Below are 15,617 nucleotides of genomic sequence, written 5' to 3'. Positions count from 1 at the left end.
TCCATTTTATCATTCCCTTTTTTTTCTTACTTTAACTTTTAAGATATACTTTTAATAAAAATACAAACTACTTTTTCTTATTTTAACTTTTAAGATTTACTTTTAATAAAAGTACAAACTACTTTTTCTTATTTTAACTTTTAAGATTTACTTTTAATAAAAATACAAACTATTTTTTTATTTTAACTTTTAAAATTATAAATTTAAGAATAAACATTAGTATGCATGAAATAAATAATGATTAATTGCATAAGTAATCATAAATGTTAGATAACATATAAAGACCCCGTCGTATTCGTATTGATCGGAATTAATCTCGACCCATGGTACCGTGTTGTCAAATGACGTGTTGCGTACATAAAGTACCGTGTTGTCAAATGACGTGTTGCGTACAATCATGAGGTCTTATTAACATAAATATAAATGTTAGTGAAGTTAATAAGAGTTAGATTACAGAAAATATAATTCAGGTGGTATAACCGACCATATATAACTTAAATAACATAAATATAAATGTTAGTGAAGTTAGTAAAAGTTAGATTACAGAAATATAATTCAGGTGGTATAACCGACCATATATAACTTAAATAACATAAATATAAATGTTAGTGAAGTTAGTAAAAGTTAGATTACAGAAATATAATTCAGGTGGTATAACCGACCATATATAACTTAAATAACATAAATATAAATGTTAGTAGTCCAAAATTTGATATATTCGAGTCTGAAAATTATTAATAATTTCATACCTTGATTAGTGATTCGTGATCGTTTGAGATATCTTTTAATTACACTAAGCTTTTCGTGCTGATAACGTGTTATAATTCAGTAGGCTTATAACTACCTTTAATGGTTATAAGAACAAAGAGAGAAAAAGAGAGAAGAAGGAGAGAAGAAATATTGATATTGATATTTCAAGAGAAATGGTGTACCTTAAATGGTTACCATACATGTCTATTTATAGTATAAAATATTACTATGCAAGAAATATAATAATAATAAAATTAACATCCAATCTAGATATTTTATAACACAATCTAGATATTTTATAACAATATTATTATTATAAAGGGGGGTTTTTACCGTTTAATGACCGGTTTGTCGATTTTAAAACTTTAGCCGCAGTTAAAACCAAATGTAAAATAATAAATAAATACAAGACTTAATTTAAAGCGTAAAGTAAATAACGATAATGAAATTGCGAATAATAAAAGTGCGATAAAATAAACTTGCGATAATTAAAAAGTACGATAATTAAAAGTGCAATTAAATACAATAACAATAAAAATGCGATAATTAGAAGTGCAATTAAATATAAAATAAAGGAAATTAAATATGAAATAAAAGAATTATGCTTATTTAAACTTCCGTAACCATGATGTTTGACGTGTTGATTTTAGTTTTATGCTCATGGGTTAATTGTCCTTTGTCCTGGATTATTTAATATGTCCGTCTGGTTTTTGTCCATAACAGTCCATCAGTCATATATATAAAGTGCGAGTGTCCTCATCAAATTATCCTTATACCCGAAGTTAAATATTCCAACTAATTGGGGACTTAAACTGTAACAAGATTTTAATACTTTGTTTAATAATTACACCAGGATGTCGACTGAGTGTAACCCAAGGTTTTAATATTTTGTTATCAATTATACCAAGTGTCCTTGTACATAATTTCACCCCTGTTTTAATTATTCTAGTGGCTATTAATCCATTCCCGTGTCCGGTTAAATGAACGATTATTCGTACATATAAATACCCCGCCCATCGTGTCCGATCGAGTGTATATGGTAATTTATAGGGACGCCCAATTGTAAATCTTTATATTAACATTAACAAACTATCATTTAGTTAAACAAATATAAAACCCATTAATAGCCCATAGTCTAATTTCCACAAGTGTCGTTCTTTTGTCCAAACTCCAATTATGGTACAAAGCCCAATTACCCAATTTTAGTAATTAGCCCAACATCATGATTACTTCGGATTAAATAAGCATAATAATAACTTAGCTACGAGACATTAAATTAAAAAGGTTGAACATAACTTACAATGATTAAAAATAGCGTAGCGTTACACGGACAGAATTTCGACTTACACCCTTACAACATTTGCTAACATACCCTTATTATTAGGATTAAAATTAAAATTAAAATTAAAATATAAATTATAAATATAAATATTACGTATATAGATAGAGAGATGGATATATATTATGTAAAATTGATCAGAATTCGTTGGGCTTTATAGGGAGTTTCAGTTTTTGGGGCTCCGCGACTCGCGGCCCATTCCTTCTTCAAACTCCGCGAGTCGCGGAGTTTGTAAATACAGCTCACTCCATTTTGGCTCTTTGTTTACCGACGGTTTATTATATAAATATAATATATATATAATTTATATAATTAATTATATATTATATTATATTTATATACATAGTTAACTTGTAATTTTTAGTCCGTTGCGTCGAGCGTTGAGAGTTGACTCTGGTCCTGGTTCCGGATTTTCGAACGTCCTTGCGTACAATTTAATATCTTGTACTTTGCGTTTTGAATCTTGTACTCTTGTAATTTCGAGAAGTTTCTTATCAATAATTGGAACCTCTTTGATTGTCTTTTGTACTTTTGAGCTTTTTGGTCGTTTGCGTCTTCAATTCGTCGAATCTGTCTTTTGTCTTCACCTTTTATTATTTAAACAAATATCACTTGTAAATAGAACAATTGCAACTAAAAGCTTGTCTTTCTTGAGGAATAATGCTATGAAATATATGTTCGTTTTTAGCATTATCAAAGGCCACACTTAAAGGAACACAAACGGAGCAAGTGGAATAACATTGCAACAGTCGGGGGTGTATTTGATTAGAGTGGTTAGCATCTGTCCCGAATAAAGCTCATAGCTATTATGCAAGTTACCATGCATTACAATAAATAATACGCTACATATCAAGACAATAATGTATTGTTAATAAACTGTAATATATTGTAGTTTATTAGTCCTTATATGCTATAAACAAAAAACCAACAAACTAATGAGTAAATAATTTTGTACATATTCAGCACCAGTCATTCAGTTTGAAAAAAACCATCACGATTTAGTGTTTCTTAAATAGCAAGACCATAGATTTGCTACTTACGAAAACATTCTTATCAGATGTTATCTTCGTTAAAGCCCATTGATGAGCTTTTGTAGTGGCTTTTTCTCTGGCATTAGCCATCATTCATTGTCTAATATCTTTATTAGCTTTTTCAGCAGCAGCAGCTTCACGTTCAGCTCTCTCATGGGTTTAGCAAAGGCACGCTTGATGAATTGCAGTCGTTTCACCATCCACAAATAAGTTGCCACAACCACACACATCATTGATCATTATTATCAGTTCAAATTTTTAGGTCTAACAGTAATAATAAATTTAGGTCTCATCACTAGCAAATTATAAACTTACCCCACGGGTGTGACCGCTTTCTCTGTCAGTCATGTCCTTGACAATGTGAACCGAAAGTTGAGGCGGCATGCCGGCATCAACCTAACATGTATCTCGGCTCATTTACACCTTCAGTTGTGGCTGTTATTCCTTTAAGTTGGGTATATAACCAATACATCATTGCTTAAAAAACAAATCAAAAGCTTGAATGTTCACCATTTAAATATCTCCCATCTACCAACATCAACCATTGATTTATTTATGTCATAATTGTCTTTCTATCTTCATATTAATCATCAAATTCTATCTTCATTATAAGCATATACTTTGTTTATTTTGAATCTCAAACATAAAATTATAACAAACTCAATCACTTCGCTAGCCCCGTCACCGATCATCACCCACACCTAACCACCCATCACCACCACCACTCACCAATTTAAATCACACTTTAAAGCACACTAACGAAAGCCCTTCATTAACAATATCCTAAATTTATTTTAATTTGCATTTTTTAACTAATTGAAGTTGAGGCCACTTGCTATGGGAGCGCCATCCGCATCGCTACCGGCCGCCAGCGGGTCACCACCATCATCAGCAATCCACCACTGGCTCCGCCAGTGACTCCTGCAACGAGAGTAAATCACGAAATGGTAGGGCCACATGAAATTTGAATGCATGGAATGAGCCGTTGGGTTTTTATTTTTATTTTTTTCTTTTTTCTAATCCATTTCATATATATATATATATATATATATATAGTGGTAGGATCAAGAGGGAAGTAACCAATCGGGGGGAAGCAGGGGGAAGCAAATTTTTTTATTTTTTTTTTTGAAAAAACTTTATTCACGAACATTATAGATTGGATGAAAATAAGAATATTTAGAAAAGACACTTTGTGATGAATGTTATTATTTTGGCGGGAAAACGCTCGAAAAGTAAAATATAACAATTATCGTGTTTTTTGAGCGTATGTTGAGGTTTTAGACATTAGTGTTTAGATATTAGGGTTTAGATATTAGGGTTTATAGGGTTTAGATATTAGGGTTTAGAAATTTAGGGTTTAGGGTTTAGATTTAGGTTTTAGATTGAGTTTTTAACACGAACGGTTTAGAGTTTAGGGTTTAGGGTTTGGTGTTTTGGGTTTATTCCCATAAACCCAAAACACCAAATCCTAAACCCTATGCTCTAAATCTGGCTAAATTTTAGTTCACAAAACATGGAGAAAAAAAAACGTTAACATTCTTCACGAACAATATTATCTTGAATGTTATTTTTGTCGATCGTTTTCCCGCCAAAATAATAACATTCATCACAAAGTGTCTTTTTTAAATGTTCATATTTTCATCGATTCTATAATGTTCGTGAACAAAGTTTTTTCAAAAAACGAAAAAAAAAAATTGCTTCCCCCCGCTTCCCCCCAATTAGTTACTTCCCCATTGATCCTGCCTCTATATTCATCATGGGTAATGTTTTAATTAGAGTTTATTTGCATTGTTTTGTTTTCATCTTGTGTGAAGTGTTTTTTTTTCTTTCAAAATTTAGCCATATTTAGAGTTTAGGATTTATGGTTTAGTGTTTTGGGTTTAGACCACCATTACTTAACCAAAACCATACAATTTCACTCTCAATTTTTTCTCACACATACATTTTTTACTCTCAATTTTTACATAATCATGGTGCACACAAACACGGTTACGTTCGAGGCTCATGACGGAGGATTTTTTTCCGATGACATGGACCGATACGACGGTGGGAGGGTCGATACCTTAGATGTGGCGGTTATCGCCCTTTACGTTAGCGATTTGTTCCATCATCTAAGGCTAACCGTTGATTGCGAGGCTTCACATTTTGCATATTGGAATGAAGAAAAGAAGGTATTCGAGTGGCTCGAGGATAATGATAAATGGACTTGGCTGCTCGGAACCGCTATAATCAACTCGATTAATGTCGTGTTGTATACGAAACATTGGGACGATATTTCTCACTTAACTGATCATAGTGAGGATGGATATTATACCGATTAATTAGTATTTAGTTAATTTAATCGTATTTTTATTTTTATGTTATCGCAGTTTTATTTTATGTTATCGTTATGTTATCGTAGTTTAATTTAATGTAATCGTATTTTTATTTATATTAATGTAATCGTATTTTTATTTTATGTAATTTATTTATTATTTATTTTTAGTTTAAAAATATTATTTATTTTAGTAAAATATTATTTGTATCTATTTACTGTATTTATTTAATAATTTTAAATTAGTTAAAGTTTGAAATGAAGTGTAAGATACTGAGGGTTTAATGAAAATAATCTGAAATCTGTATTTATTTAATAATTTTAAATTAGTTAAAGTTTGAAATGAAGTGTAAGATACTGAGGGTTTAATGAAAATAATCTGAAATCTGGAATGAATGTTAAAGTGTTTGTATTAATGTCGTTAATGTGAAAGAAAAGAGGTTGGGTGAAAATTGAGGATGATAGTAAGTAGGGGTGTTCACCGGTTTGGTTTTCGGTTTTTCGGTTCAGTTTTTTCGGTTTTGAAATTCTAAAAATTAAAACCAAAAACCAAACCGAAACCAAATTCAAATATCAAAACCAAAACCAAAACCGAACCGAAAACCAAATTTTTTCGGTTAAAACCAAATTAACTTCCATATCGATTTTTTTTTTTCACTTTTTTCTCACGATATAAATAAACATTATATTATTAACTTTGTAAGTATCATACTAAAATAATATATATAATCGAACATATATACAAATTTTAGAAAATAAAATAAACTTATATAATATCATAATATAATATATTTTATATCAAAAAATAAACAATACCAATACCAATAACAAAACTAAAACTTTCTCTGTTTTAGTCATAGTGTATACTTTCTAATAATAAACTGTTGTAAAGCAGTGTATATAAATTTGATTGATTCAACGTGCACACACACATAAATTGAACTAAATAGCAAATCGACTCGAAATGATTACAGTTTCAAAAATGTGGAGTTAAAAGAAAAATTATGAAATTAAAGATTAAAATAGGATTTCAATCCAAGTAAACCGAATTTGACTTGAAAAGTTAAAATATTTATTCAAAATCGTTTCTCGTACATGTATACAATAATATAAATAAATTAAAATATTTATTTAATTTTGTATAAATTGAATTCGGTTTTATATTCGGTTTTCGGTTAACCAAATTAAAAAAATTTCAAAACCGAAAACCAAACCGAAAAACCGAATTAGGATTCGGTTTCGGTTTTTCTTGATCCGAAAACCATTTTTCAAATTCGGTTTGGTTTCTTTCGATTCGATTTTGATTCGATATTCGGTTTAAATGGTTTTAAACTAAATGGTGCACAACCTAATAAGTAAGTGTCTGAATAAAGAAGGCGTGGCTGACGGGTGAGATATTATTTTGGTAACCGCTGTAACAATAGAATCGAACCATTCATTTCTGAACAAAATAAACCCTAACCTGATTTTGAACAACAAATTCTTCTGTAGTTTGATCGAGAGTCAGCCTAGACACTTCAAAGGTAAACAATCGTTTTATACTGTATATAATTTTGAGGTAATTGTTATGAAAAAAACCTTGTTGTATAATTTTGAGGTAATTCTTCTAATATATTTAACGATTGAATCCACTTTCTGTTCTGATCTTTCTATACCTCTAAATTCCTGACTCATCGAAAACTTATTGTATACCTGTCTCCGGTTCAACTGCAAATAAATCGATGTATAAAAATAGTAGCAAATTTTGTTAAACTAGTTATTTGACGTATAATTTAAACTACAATTGGAAAAAGTATATTAGTTCTTAAATAATAGTTACTGATTGTTGGTAGGGTGAGTGTTGATAGGTTTGGGGTTTGCAAACATATCAATAATCACAATTAGCAAAAGTATATTAATTATCAATTATTTAGCCAACTGTAAATAAAAGGATATAACATGGTAAGCAAATTCTTATTGACTTGCTTTATATTTGAGTAACAGATGAATTGTAATGAGGTGTTTCGCAAATTACTTGTATACTCTTTTATTTTATTTACGGTGTTCTATCTTTAGCCAGTTGTGGTTAAGCCAACAGAAAAATGGATCGGGTAAACGGATATTTTAAACACACCCTTGATTAACTAGTTACTACATTTGGCTCATAAGTAAACAACCTATGATTATCAAAAGTAAATAATCTGTTGCTAAACTAGTTACTGATTGTGGGTACTTACTTGAACTCAAAGTTAAATTTTCCCAACATAGAAGCATGGACTTTTCTTTGAATTAGCATTAGGCATTTCACCCTAAGTGTTTGTACTAGGTTTATTTTGTGGATTTATCTATTAAGCTATGTTTATCTTAAATTGAGTTTTGCAGTATGAGTTAGTGTCCCAAGATGAATGCTCAACGTTTATTGTTAGATGGAACGATCAGAACCCTTCCGTCAGACATAATAGAAAACATCATATGGCGTCTACCAACAGAAGAGATAGTAAGGGCAAGTGTCCTTTCTAAGGAGTGGAGGTACAATTGGACCAAAATTCCTAAAGTTGTGTTTTATGAGGATCTGTTTGATAAATGTACCAATGAAATTCAATTGCTCGCTATCGAGCAAATGTTTGGAGAATATCAACGTGAAAAGAAAGAGATGAGTAGTAGATGTAAACTTTTCAATGCTATTTACCAATTCCTGTTGCTACACCAGGGACCACTAGTTGACTTCACTCTTTCCATGACGGGGGACATGAGTTGTGAATACATAGCTGAAATTGACCAAATATTACTTCATTTGTCGAGAAGGAATACCATCAAGAAACTTTGCTTGATTTCTGGGTGTGAGCTGCCCTCATCAATTTTCTCGTTTCATCAGTTAACCGATCTATATCTATGTGGTTGTAGTATTAACCATCCACCAACATTAAATGGATTCGGTAGCCTTACAACCTTATGGCTGAAGTATGTCTGCATTTGTTTAAAAGATTTTATGCACATCTTATCCAATAATCCACAACTTAAAAGCTTCACAATGGTAAGTAAGTTGTTGCTAGAGTATTGATCCTCGTGGGCTTTCATTATTTATTTAATGTTATAAATTGTTGCAGCTTGAAGGAGGAGGTGAAGATACTTTTGGGATCATTAATGAAGATGAATATGTCACCGTCAATGAGCTATTTCAGTGCTTACCTGTGATTGAACATCTTACTCTTTGTGCTTGGAACGTTCAGGTAAATCTGTTCAATTATATGTAATTGCTTTTATCTCAAAACTTAATTTTTTTTATATTTGTTTTGGCCTATGGTTCAAGTGTTTCATCACAAGGGTGGTTCCACGAGAGGTTGCAACTTCGTTAGTCCACCTCAAATACTTATATTTTGAAGAAATGCGTTTCTATGAGGATGATTGGTTGCGGTTTCTTATACTTATGATCAGAAGCTCCCCCAACTTGGAGAAACTTAAACTAAAGGTAAACAACATATGTATACATTGTATCCTATTTAGTTTTAAATTGATTTCATGTGTCATGCTGTCATCTCTTTAAGCATATCAAATATAGCCAAATTTGATGGTTAAAAAATCATTTGTTACCCAATTCACTAAAAAAACACTTAAACCAATTCCATGTGTTCCCATCTTACTCTCATATCCCTTTTTATATTCCAGTTATTATAAACCATTAAAATAAATTCACATTTTTGTATGTGTACCTTTGTGTTCAAATTACATTATTTGATAATCATGTTTATTTATATGAGGGGTAAGATGGTATTTATTGCTGTAAAATTGGTTTTATTTGATTTGATGGTATTTATTGCTGTAAAATTGGTTTTATTTGATTTGATATTGGCTGAGATTCTCTTGATATATATATTTTGGGTAGATATGATATGTTGAGCTTTAATGAGGGAGTTATGAAACACAAACAACAATAACAATACCCAATCCCGCGCCTGCGAGGTATGGGGGAGGTAAGATGTAGACAATCCTTCCTCTACCCTAAAATAGAAGAGAAGTCGTTTCCTTAACCACGAGTCAAGAAAAGGAAATCTCCACCCACAGTAAAGAAAATTCATCCCCCTCTCTACTCCAGGGTAGAGAGATTGCTTCCGTGAGGACCTCCGGCTAAAAAAGAATTTTTTTTTTTTAAATAGATAGATAGATAAAAAAAAAAAAAAAAAAAAAAAAAAAAAAAAAAAAAAAAAAAAAAAAAAAATACAAATAATAAATAAAAAAAGTAAAAAAAATAAATAAAAATAGATAAGTAAAAATAAAATAAATAAATATATAGATAAATAATATATAGATAAATAATAATAATAAAAATAAAATGTAATAAAAATAAAAATAAAAAATAAAAATAATAATAATAATAAAAAAAAAAAAAAAAAAAAAAAAAAACGCCATGAAAATGGTAGAAAGTCGCCCTTTATTCTTATACTTACGTGAAAACATTCTGACTCAAAAAAGTTAAAACATTGATAGATGACATACGATCGTAGGGAAGATGAACGATGGACGGAGGACTTTGATGAAGACTTACACTCTGTTACAATGCAAGATTGTTCGGATATTTGGTTGGAAAATTTGATTGATTTAAAGTTTGAATATTTTGGCGTTAAGAAGCCTAACTTAGATTTTGTGAAGCTAATTTTGGCAAAGTCACCTGTTCTCAAAAAGGTAAGATTAAAGGTTTATAAAAAGGATGAAGAGTTGAAGTGGTTAGAAGCTCTGTTACCATCCCCACGTGCATCTCCAATCGTTGAAATCAGTTCACATCACTTAAATTGATAAGTGGAAGGATGTTTAGTTGCTACTTCTTCTTTAATGATTTGTTTGGTTGCGTTTTTGATTTTTTCAATTTTGGCTTTCAAGCAATTACTGCACTCAAAGATGCTAGATATATGAGAAGTAAAGTTTATACAACTCTTTTGTATTTATTTTTGCTGTAATAGCTATTGTTGCTACTTTTTTAATTTGAGAAGTAGGTAACATCAGTGTTCTTAGAAGTTTATGTTCGTGTTTGTTCTCAAACTCACAAAGCCATGGAGTTTGCTGCATCTTAATTATGCTGCTATTCTGTGTCTGCTAACTCCTTCGTCTTTGTTTGGTCCCTAGTTTAAACTCATTTCTGTGTCTGCTAACTCGCCGGTCTTCGTTATAGAGTTTATTTATTTTATGTATAAAACTAATTCTTTGTTGATAGTTCAGTGCCGGTTTTGCGTACATTTATCTCCATCTCACCAAGGGTGTTTGGCCTCGCTTATCTTAAATTTGAGCATTATATTTTCAAGTTCGAACTCATACAAAAATAAGTACTCGATTAGTTTCACTAGTCGAACTCAAACCCATTAATGTTTAGCTCTACTCGATCAAAAATTCTGTAGATTACTCCCTCCAAAGTTCAAAGTTTTGACCGAGTACTCCTCAAGTAGCGAGTTTTGCAACCTTGCTATATATAATGCTCTCATTCTTATATTATTATTTCGCAACTCCTTTTTGGAACAAAGATCATTTACCTTTTGCATCTCATATTAGATAGGTAAAAGAAATTGCAACTAAAAACACCTTTGTATGTACATGACTCTAGTATCACTTTATACTTGGTTACGAGGATTTAACTTATAATACTGAGTTTACATTCAAAATTTTAAGTAAATTATCAAATCTTTGTGTTCAATTACTAACTTTTAAAAACTGATGCAGCTTTTTGAATGCTTAAACATTCGTAGCTTATAATAGAGTCAATATTGTGTATTTTGTGAACTAATATTCTTCCATAATGTACTTTTGACTGCGTAAACATGTGTGGATGTGTGTGATTTCCTTTTCTTTGTTTGTTTTAAACAAAAAGGCCGATAATCAACTTCTAAAGGCGAGAATTATATATCGGCATGAATAGTTACTTAATAATTGATATATGTCATGTATTTCACAAACTAAACTGCAAAATATGGTTCATGTACAAAAAATGATTCCAGAGATGAGAAGATGCATTTACAGGATGCTCACCGAGGTGATATCGAGAACGGCTTTTGGAATTAGTTATCTTGAAGGGATTTTGAGATGGTGGAAAACTAACATCAATGACGATTAGAAACTTATACAAGTTAAGTTTTACGGGATTAAGGTACGATTCAATGTTTTCCACAAGTAAAGGCATCAGTCCATTGATTGAGTTATTCTAGAATTGAATGATATGTTGATTACTTTGTCTTTTTATTTTCAATTTGGTATGGAAGACGGATGATGAAATTCAAACAGAGAAACTTGATCACGGGATAAGAAATCTAGACATAAAACACTAAGACTTCACACACAATGAAATGCTACATTTTTATATTATATTTTTTTATTATTTGTGCATTTATTTATTTTTTCAATGTAAATTGTTGTATTTTTAGGATTCGAGACATACCGAATACTACTAGCGGAAGCGATGAGTAGGATCGACGCTTAGATCACCGGTCGGGAAAGCAATCACAAATGGAAAGCTTTCACAGTTTCACAGCCTAAGTTCCTTCGACAGTTTGCATTGTTCCACTTGAACAAGAATACTCACAATCTCTCAAATCAATATGTGTATCTCTGTATGTTCTTCGAATGTCTTTTGTTACATGCAAAAGATGATAATATATAATGGGTTAACAACTCCCAAACATGTACAATGTGCCAAATGAGATAGCAATTGGTTCAACTACTCCACTACTTCTTTTGAACCACTCCCACTTTCATTGTTTGTGGGTGATAAACAATCAATTTCTAACATCTCCCACTCGCACACAAACAATTTTGATATACTCATATATCTTGAAAAACATATCGTGTAGTACGCAAACCATTCATACTGGGAACTAGGCTGTGCGACCGGCATACTTTGAGAGCTCAATTGCTATACATCTGTTAGGAATATATAGCATCTCAATATATTTGGAAAGAGTAGATTTAGTATGCAATGTCCTAGATCATTAATCACATTAGTAACTCGCATGATCTCAGTTTTACTCATAAAACCCTTTTGTATTCACAATTATCATTTATCACTTAGACTTGTCACTAAGACATAAGATAATTGGTCGACCGGTGAACACAAGTTAATGTGAACTTCAAATGATCTTCCCTTCTCTTAGAATCCATTGGCCTTAGCTCAACTTGCTATTCTAAGAACGTCCAGCCAGGTTGAATCACTCATAACCCTTAATCAACGCCTTAAGATAGCAAACATTAAACTAAGCTTCAAGAGACAAGAAAAAGTTATAAGGACATTAAATTGAGGTTACTAATACCTCAAGGGACTCACATAACATAGAAGTAGAGATCGTTTCTTCTATTTCCCTTATTGGTCGTCTTGATCACATGGGGTATGAATCACATGCTGCAACATTTCTCCTTTCACAATGGAGGTATGTCTTCAAATCAATGTTGCACAGATGATAGTTCAAACATACTCAATGTTCAAAACTCGAGTTCACTTATCTACTCATAAAACTCTGAAGAACTCACATCTGGATACTCATGACAGATAGGGTGAATTCTGAATATTCACATAATATTTGTACACTTACAAATGTGGCGTCTAATTATCTCAATCTTGAGCTCTCAGTTGTCACTAAAACAATGTGCTTAACATACACCACTTTTCCATTTGTCATATGAAATGAAATTGATTACCCATGTGAGTGGGCTAATCTTGTATCTGTCCGACATACTTTTCTCGATTCACAACACAAAGAGCGAACAATAAAACAAGGATTTAAAAAGAAAACTTATTGCATTGGATATAAACTTAAATTTGTAAGTACATATATTAAAATAGTACATTCATCATAATCTACGCAATCCATGAGACCTAACATGCTTAACAAATGCATCTCTAGGTATAGGTTTTGTCAAAGGATCTGCTACCATATCATGCGTAGACATGTACTCCATACTTACTTCCTTTCTTGCAATCTTGTCCTTCACATAATTGTACTTTATGTCAATGTGCTTTGTTTTACAATGGAACTTGGGGTCTTTTGAATATGCAATGGCAGCCTCATTATCAGAGTATATCAATGCTCGATCAATGGTATTGCCAACAACCCCCAAACTACTCAAAAATCGATTAAGCCACACAGCTTCTTGTACAGCAGCTGAAAATGCCACAAATTCAGCTTCCATTGTAGACAATGCTATACATGATTGTTTCTTGCTACTCCAAGATATAGCACCTTTGTTTAACAGAAAAACAAAGCCAGAGGTGGATTTTCTTTCATCCATATCTCTTCCCCAATCAGCATCAGTATAGCCTCTCATTTGCAGATTATTTCCTTCGTAGCACAAAGAGTAATGACTAGTACCCTTAAGATACCTAAGTATCCTTTTCACGGCTTTCCAATGGGTTAAACCTGGATTGGATTGGTATCGGCTTACCATGCCAACAGCAAAGCAGATATCCGGTCTCGTACACATCATAGCATACATGAGACTTCCAACCGCACTAGCATAAGGAACATTTTTTATTTTATGTTTCTCTTGTGGAGTTTGCGGACACTCTCTAATACTCAATGTATCACCAATCGCCATAGGAGTGTCTATGGGGTTACATTTATGCATGTTAAAACGTTCAAGAATCTTGTTGATATAAGTCTCTTGTGAAAGAGCCAACAACTTCCTTGAGCGATCCCTTGAAATCTTAACTCCAAGGATATATTCAGCTTCACCCATATCCTTCATTTCAAAGTTAGATGATAACCATCTTTTAACCTCGAAAACATACTCCTTGTCATTTCCAGCAATCAATATATCATCAACATATAATGACAATATGACTAGTTTTCCTTTAGACCTTTTGGTATAAACACAATTATCTTCATTGACCGCATTGAAGCCATGTGACGTGATCACATTGTGAAAATGTATATACCATTGTCTTGATGACTGCTTGAGGCCATATATTGATTTAAGTAATCTACAAACCTTATGTTCGTGGCCTTCTTTAATGAAACCCATCAGTTGTTTCATATAAATTTCTTTATCTAAATTTCCATTGAGGAAAGCAGTCTTACATCCATTTGATGTAATTCAAGGTTCATACTTGCCCTTATTGCTAGAATCAAACGAATTGATGTGAGTCTTACAACAGGTGAAAACGTTTCCTCATAGTCAATCCCTTCCTATTAATTGTAGCCTTTTGCCACTAGTCGAGCTTTGTATCTTTCAATACTACCATCAGCTTTATGCTTTATTTTGAGAATCCACTTACTTCCTATGGCTTTTCTTCCTTTTGGAAGATCAACCAATTCCCAAACGTTGTTGGATCTCATAGACTCCATCTCTTCTTCCATTGCTTTGAACCATTCATCCTTTGCAGGACAAGTGAGAGCTTCATTTATATTTCTTGGTTCATCCTCTTCTAGTTGAACCATAAAAGTATAACCATCTTCGATCTCATACCGAAGTGGAGGTTTACTTTGATGACTACTTCGTCGTGGTTGGTTATCCAATGAAACAGATTCTTGGTTTACCAAATTGCTCCCACTTGGATCAGAATTATGCTCAGTAGCAACAGGTTGATATTCTTCGAAAACATGTTCTTGGTTTGCTATATTGCTCCCACTCGGATCAAAATTATCTTCATTCTCAATAGGTTGAGGAGTTATTTCTAAAGAAACAAATTCTTCTTCTTCACTCCTCAAATTTCTCCCACTCAAATGAGGTAATTCTGTAGTCTCAAATAAAGACCAATCTTTATCAAGATCCCCTTGTTTTGGAAACTCGTTTTCCAAGAATGTAACATCTCGAGATTCAAACTCAGTTATGCTCCCACTTTCGTGCTCACCCAAAAACACATAACCTTTTGATTGTTCAGAGTATCTAATGAAAACACATTTCTTTCCTCTTGGACCTGTTTTCCATGTTTGTGTGAGGAATCCAAAGTATACGCTGCACAACCCCAAGGTCTTAACACATTCAAGTCGGGTTTGCGACCTGTCCATAACTCATATGGTGTGGAAGTTACTGATTTTGAAGGCACACGATTAATTACAAATGTGGCAGTTAACAAAGCATCACCTCAAAAGGTGATAGGTAAATTTGCTTGTGCCATCATTGACCTAACCATTTCAAGAAGCGTTCTATTCCGCCTTTTTGCAACACCATTTTGTTGCGGAGTCCTAGGAGTAGTTAATTGACGTTGAATACCTTTAGCATCACATAGAGC

At 32.1% G+C, this 15,617-nt stretch overlaps 2 protein-coding genes across 3 annotated transcripts; one reads left to right on the top strand and one right to left on the bottom strand.

The window, feature by feature from the left end:
• Positions 1-6,819: 6,819 nt before the first annotated feature.
• LOC139858434 (F-box/FBD/LRR-repeat protein At1g13570-like) lies at positions 6,820-10,358 on the top strand. Of its 2 annotated transcripts, none has more exons than XM_071847283.1 (5): positions 6,820-6,957; positions 7,796-8,447; positions 8,521-8,643; positions 8,724-8,882; positions 9,899-10,358. In XM_071847283.1, exons 2-5 carry the CDS (start codon positions 7,815-7,817, stop codon positions 10,202-10,204), a joined length of 1,221 nt encoding a protein of 406 aa, XP_071703384.1. In that variant the 5' UTR covers positions 6,820-6,957; positions 7,796-7,814; the 3' UTR covers positions 10,205-10,358. The 2 variants fall into 2 exon arrangements, with proteins under 2 accessions (XP_071703384.1, XP_071703385.1); XM_071847284.1 differs by having other exon boundaries at positions 9,916-10,042.
• A 4,216-nt stretch (positions 10,359-14,574) lies between these two features.
• Positions 14,575-15,393, bottom strand: LOC139859952 (uncharacterized). Its single transcript, XM_071848734.1, has one exon. The coding sequence runs from the start codon at positions 15,391-15,393 to the stop codon at positions 14,575-14,577; it is 819 nt and encodes a 272-aa protein (XP_071704835.1).
• Positions 15,394-15,617: the final 224 nt, after the last annotated feature.

Source organism: Rutidosis leptorrhynchoides, chromosome 7 (assembly GCF_046630445.1).
Source record: "Rutidosis leptorrhynchoides isolate AG116_Rl617_1_P2 chromosome 7, CSIRO_AGI_Rlap_v1, whole genome shotgun sequence".
Lineage (NCBI taxonomy): Eukaryota > Viridiplantae > Streptophyta > Magnoliopsida > Asterales > Asteraceae > Rutidosis > Rutidosis leptorrhynchoides.
The sequence above is the reverse complement of the archived record's forward strand: the minus strand, read 5'-3'. Positions and strand labels throughout refer to the sequence as shown.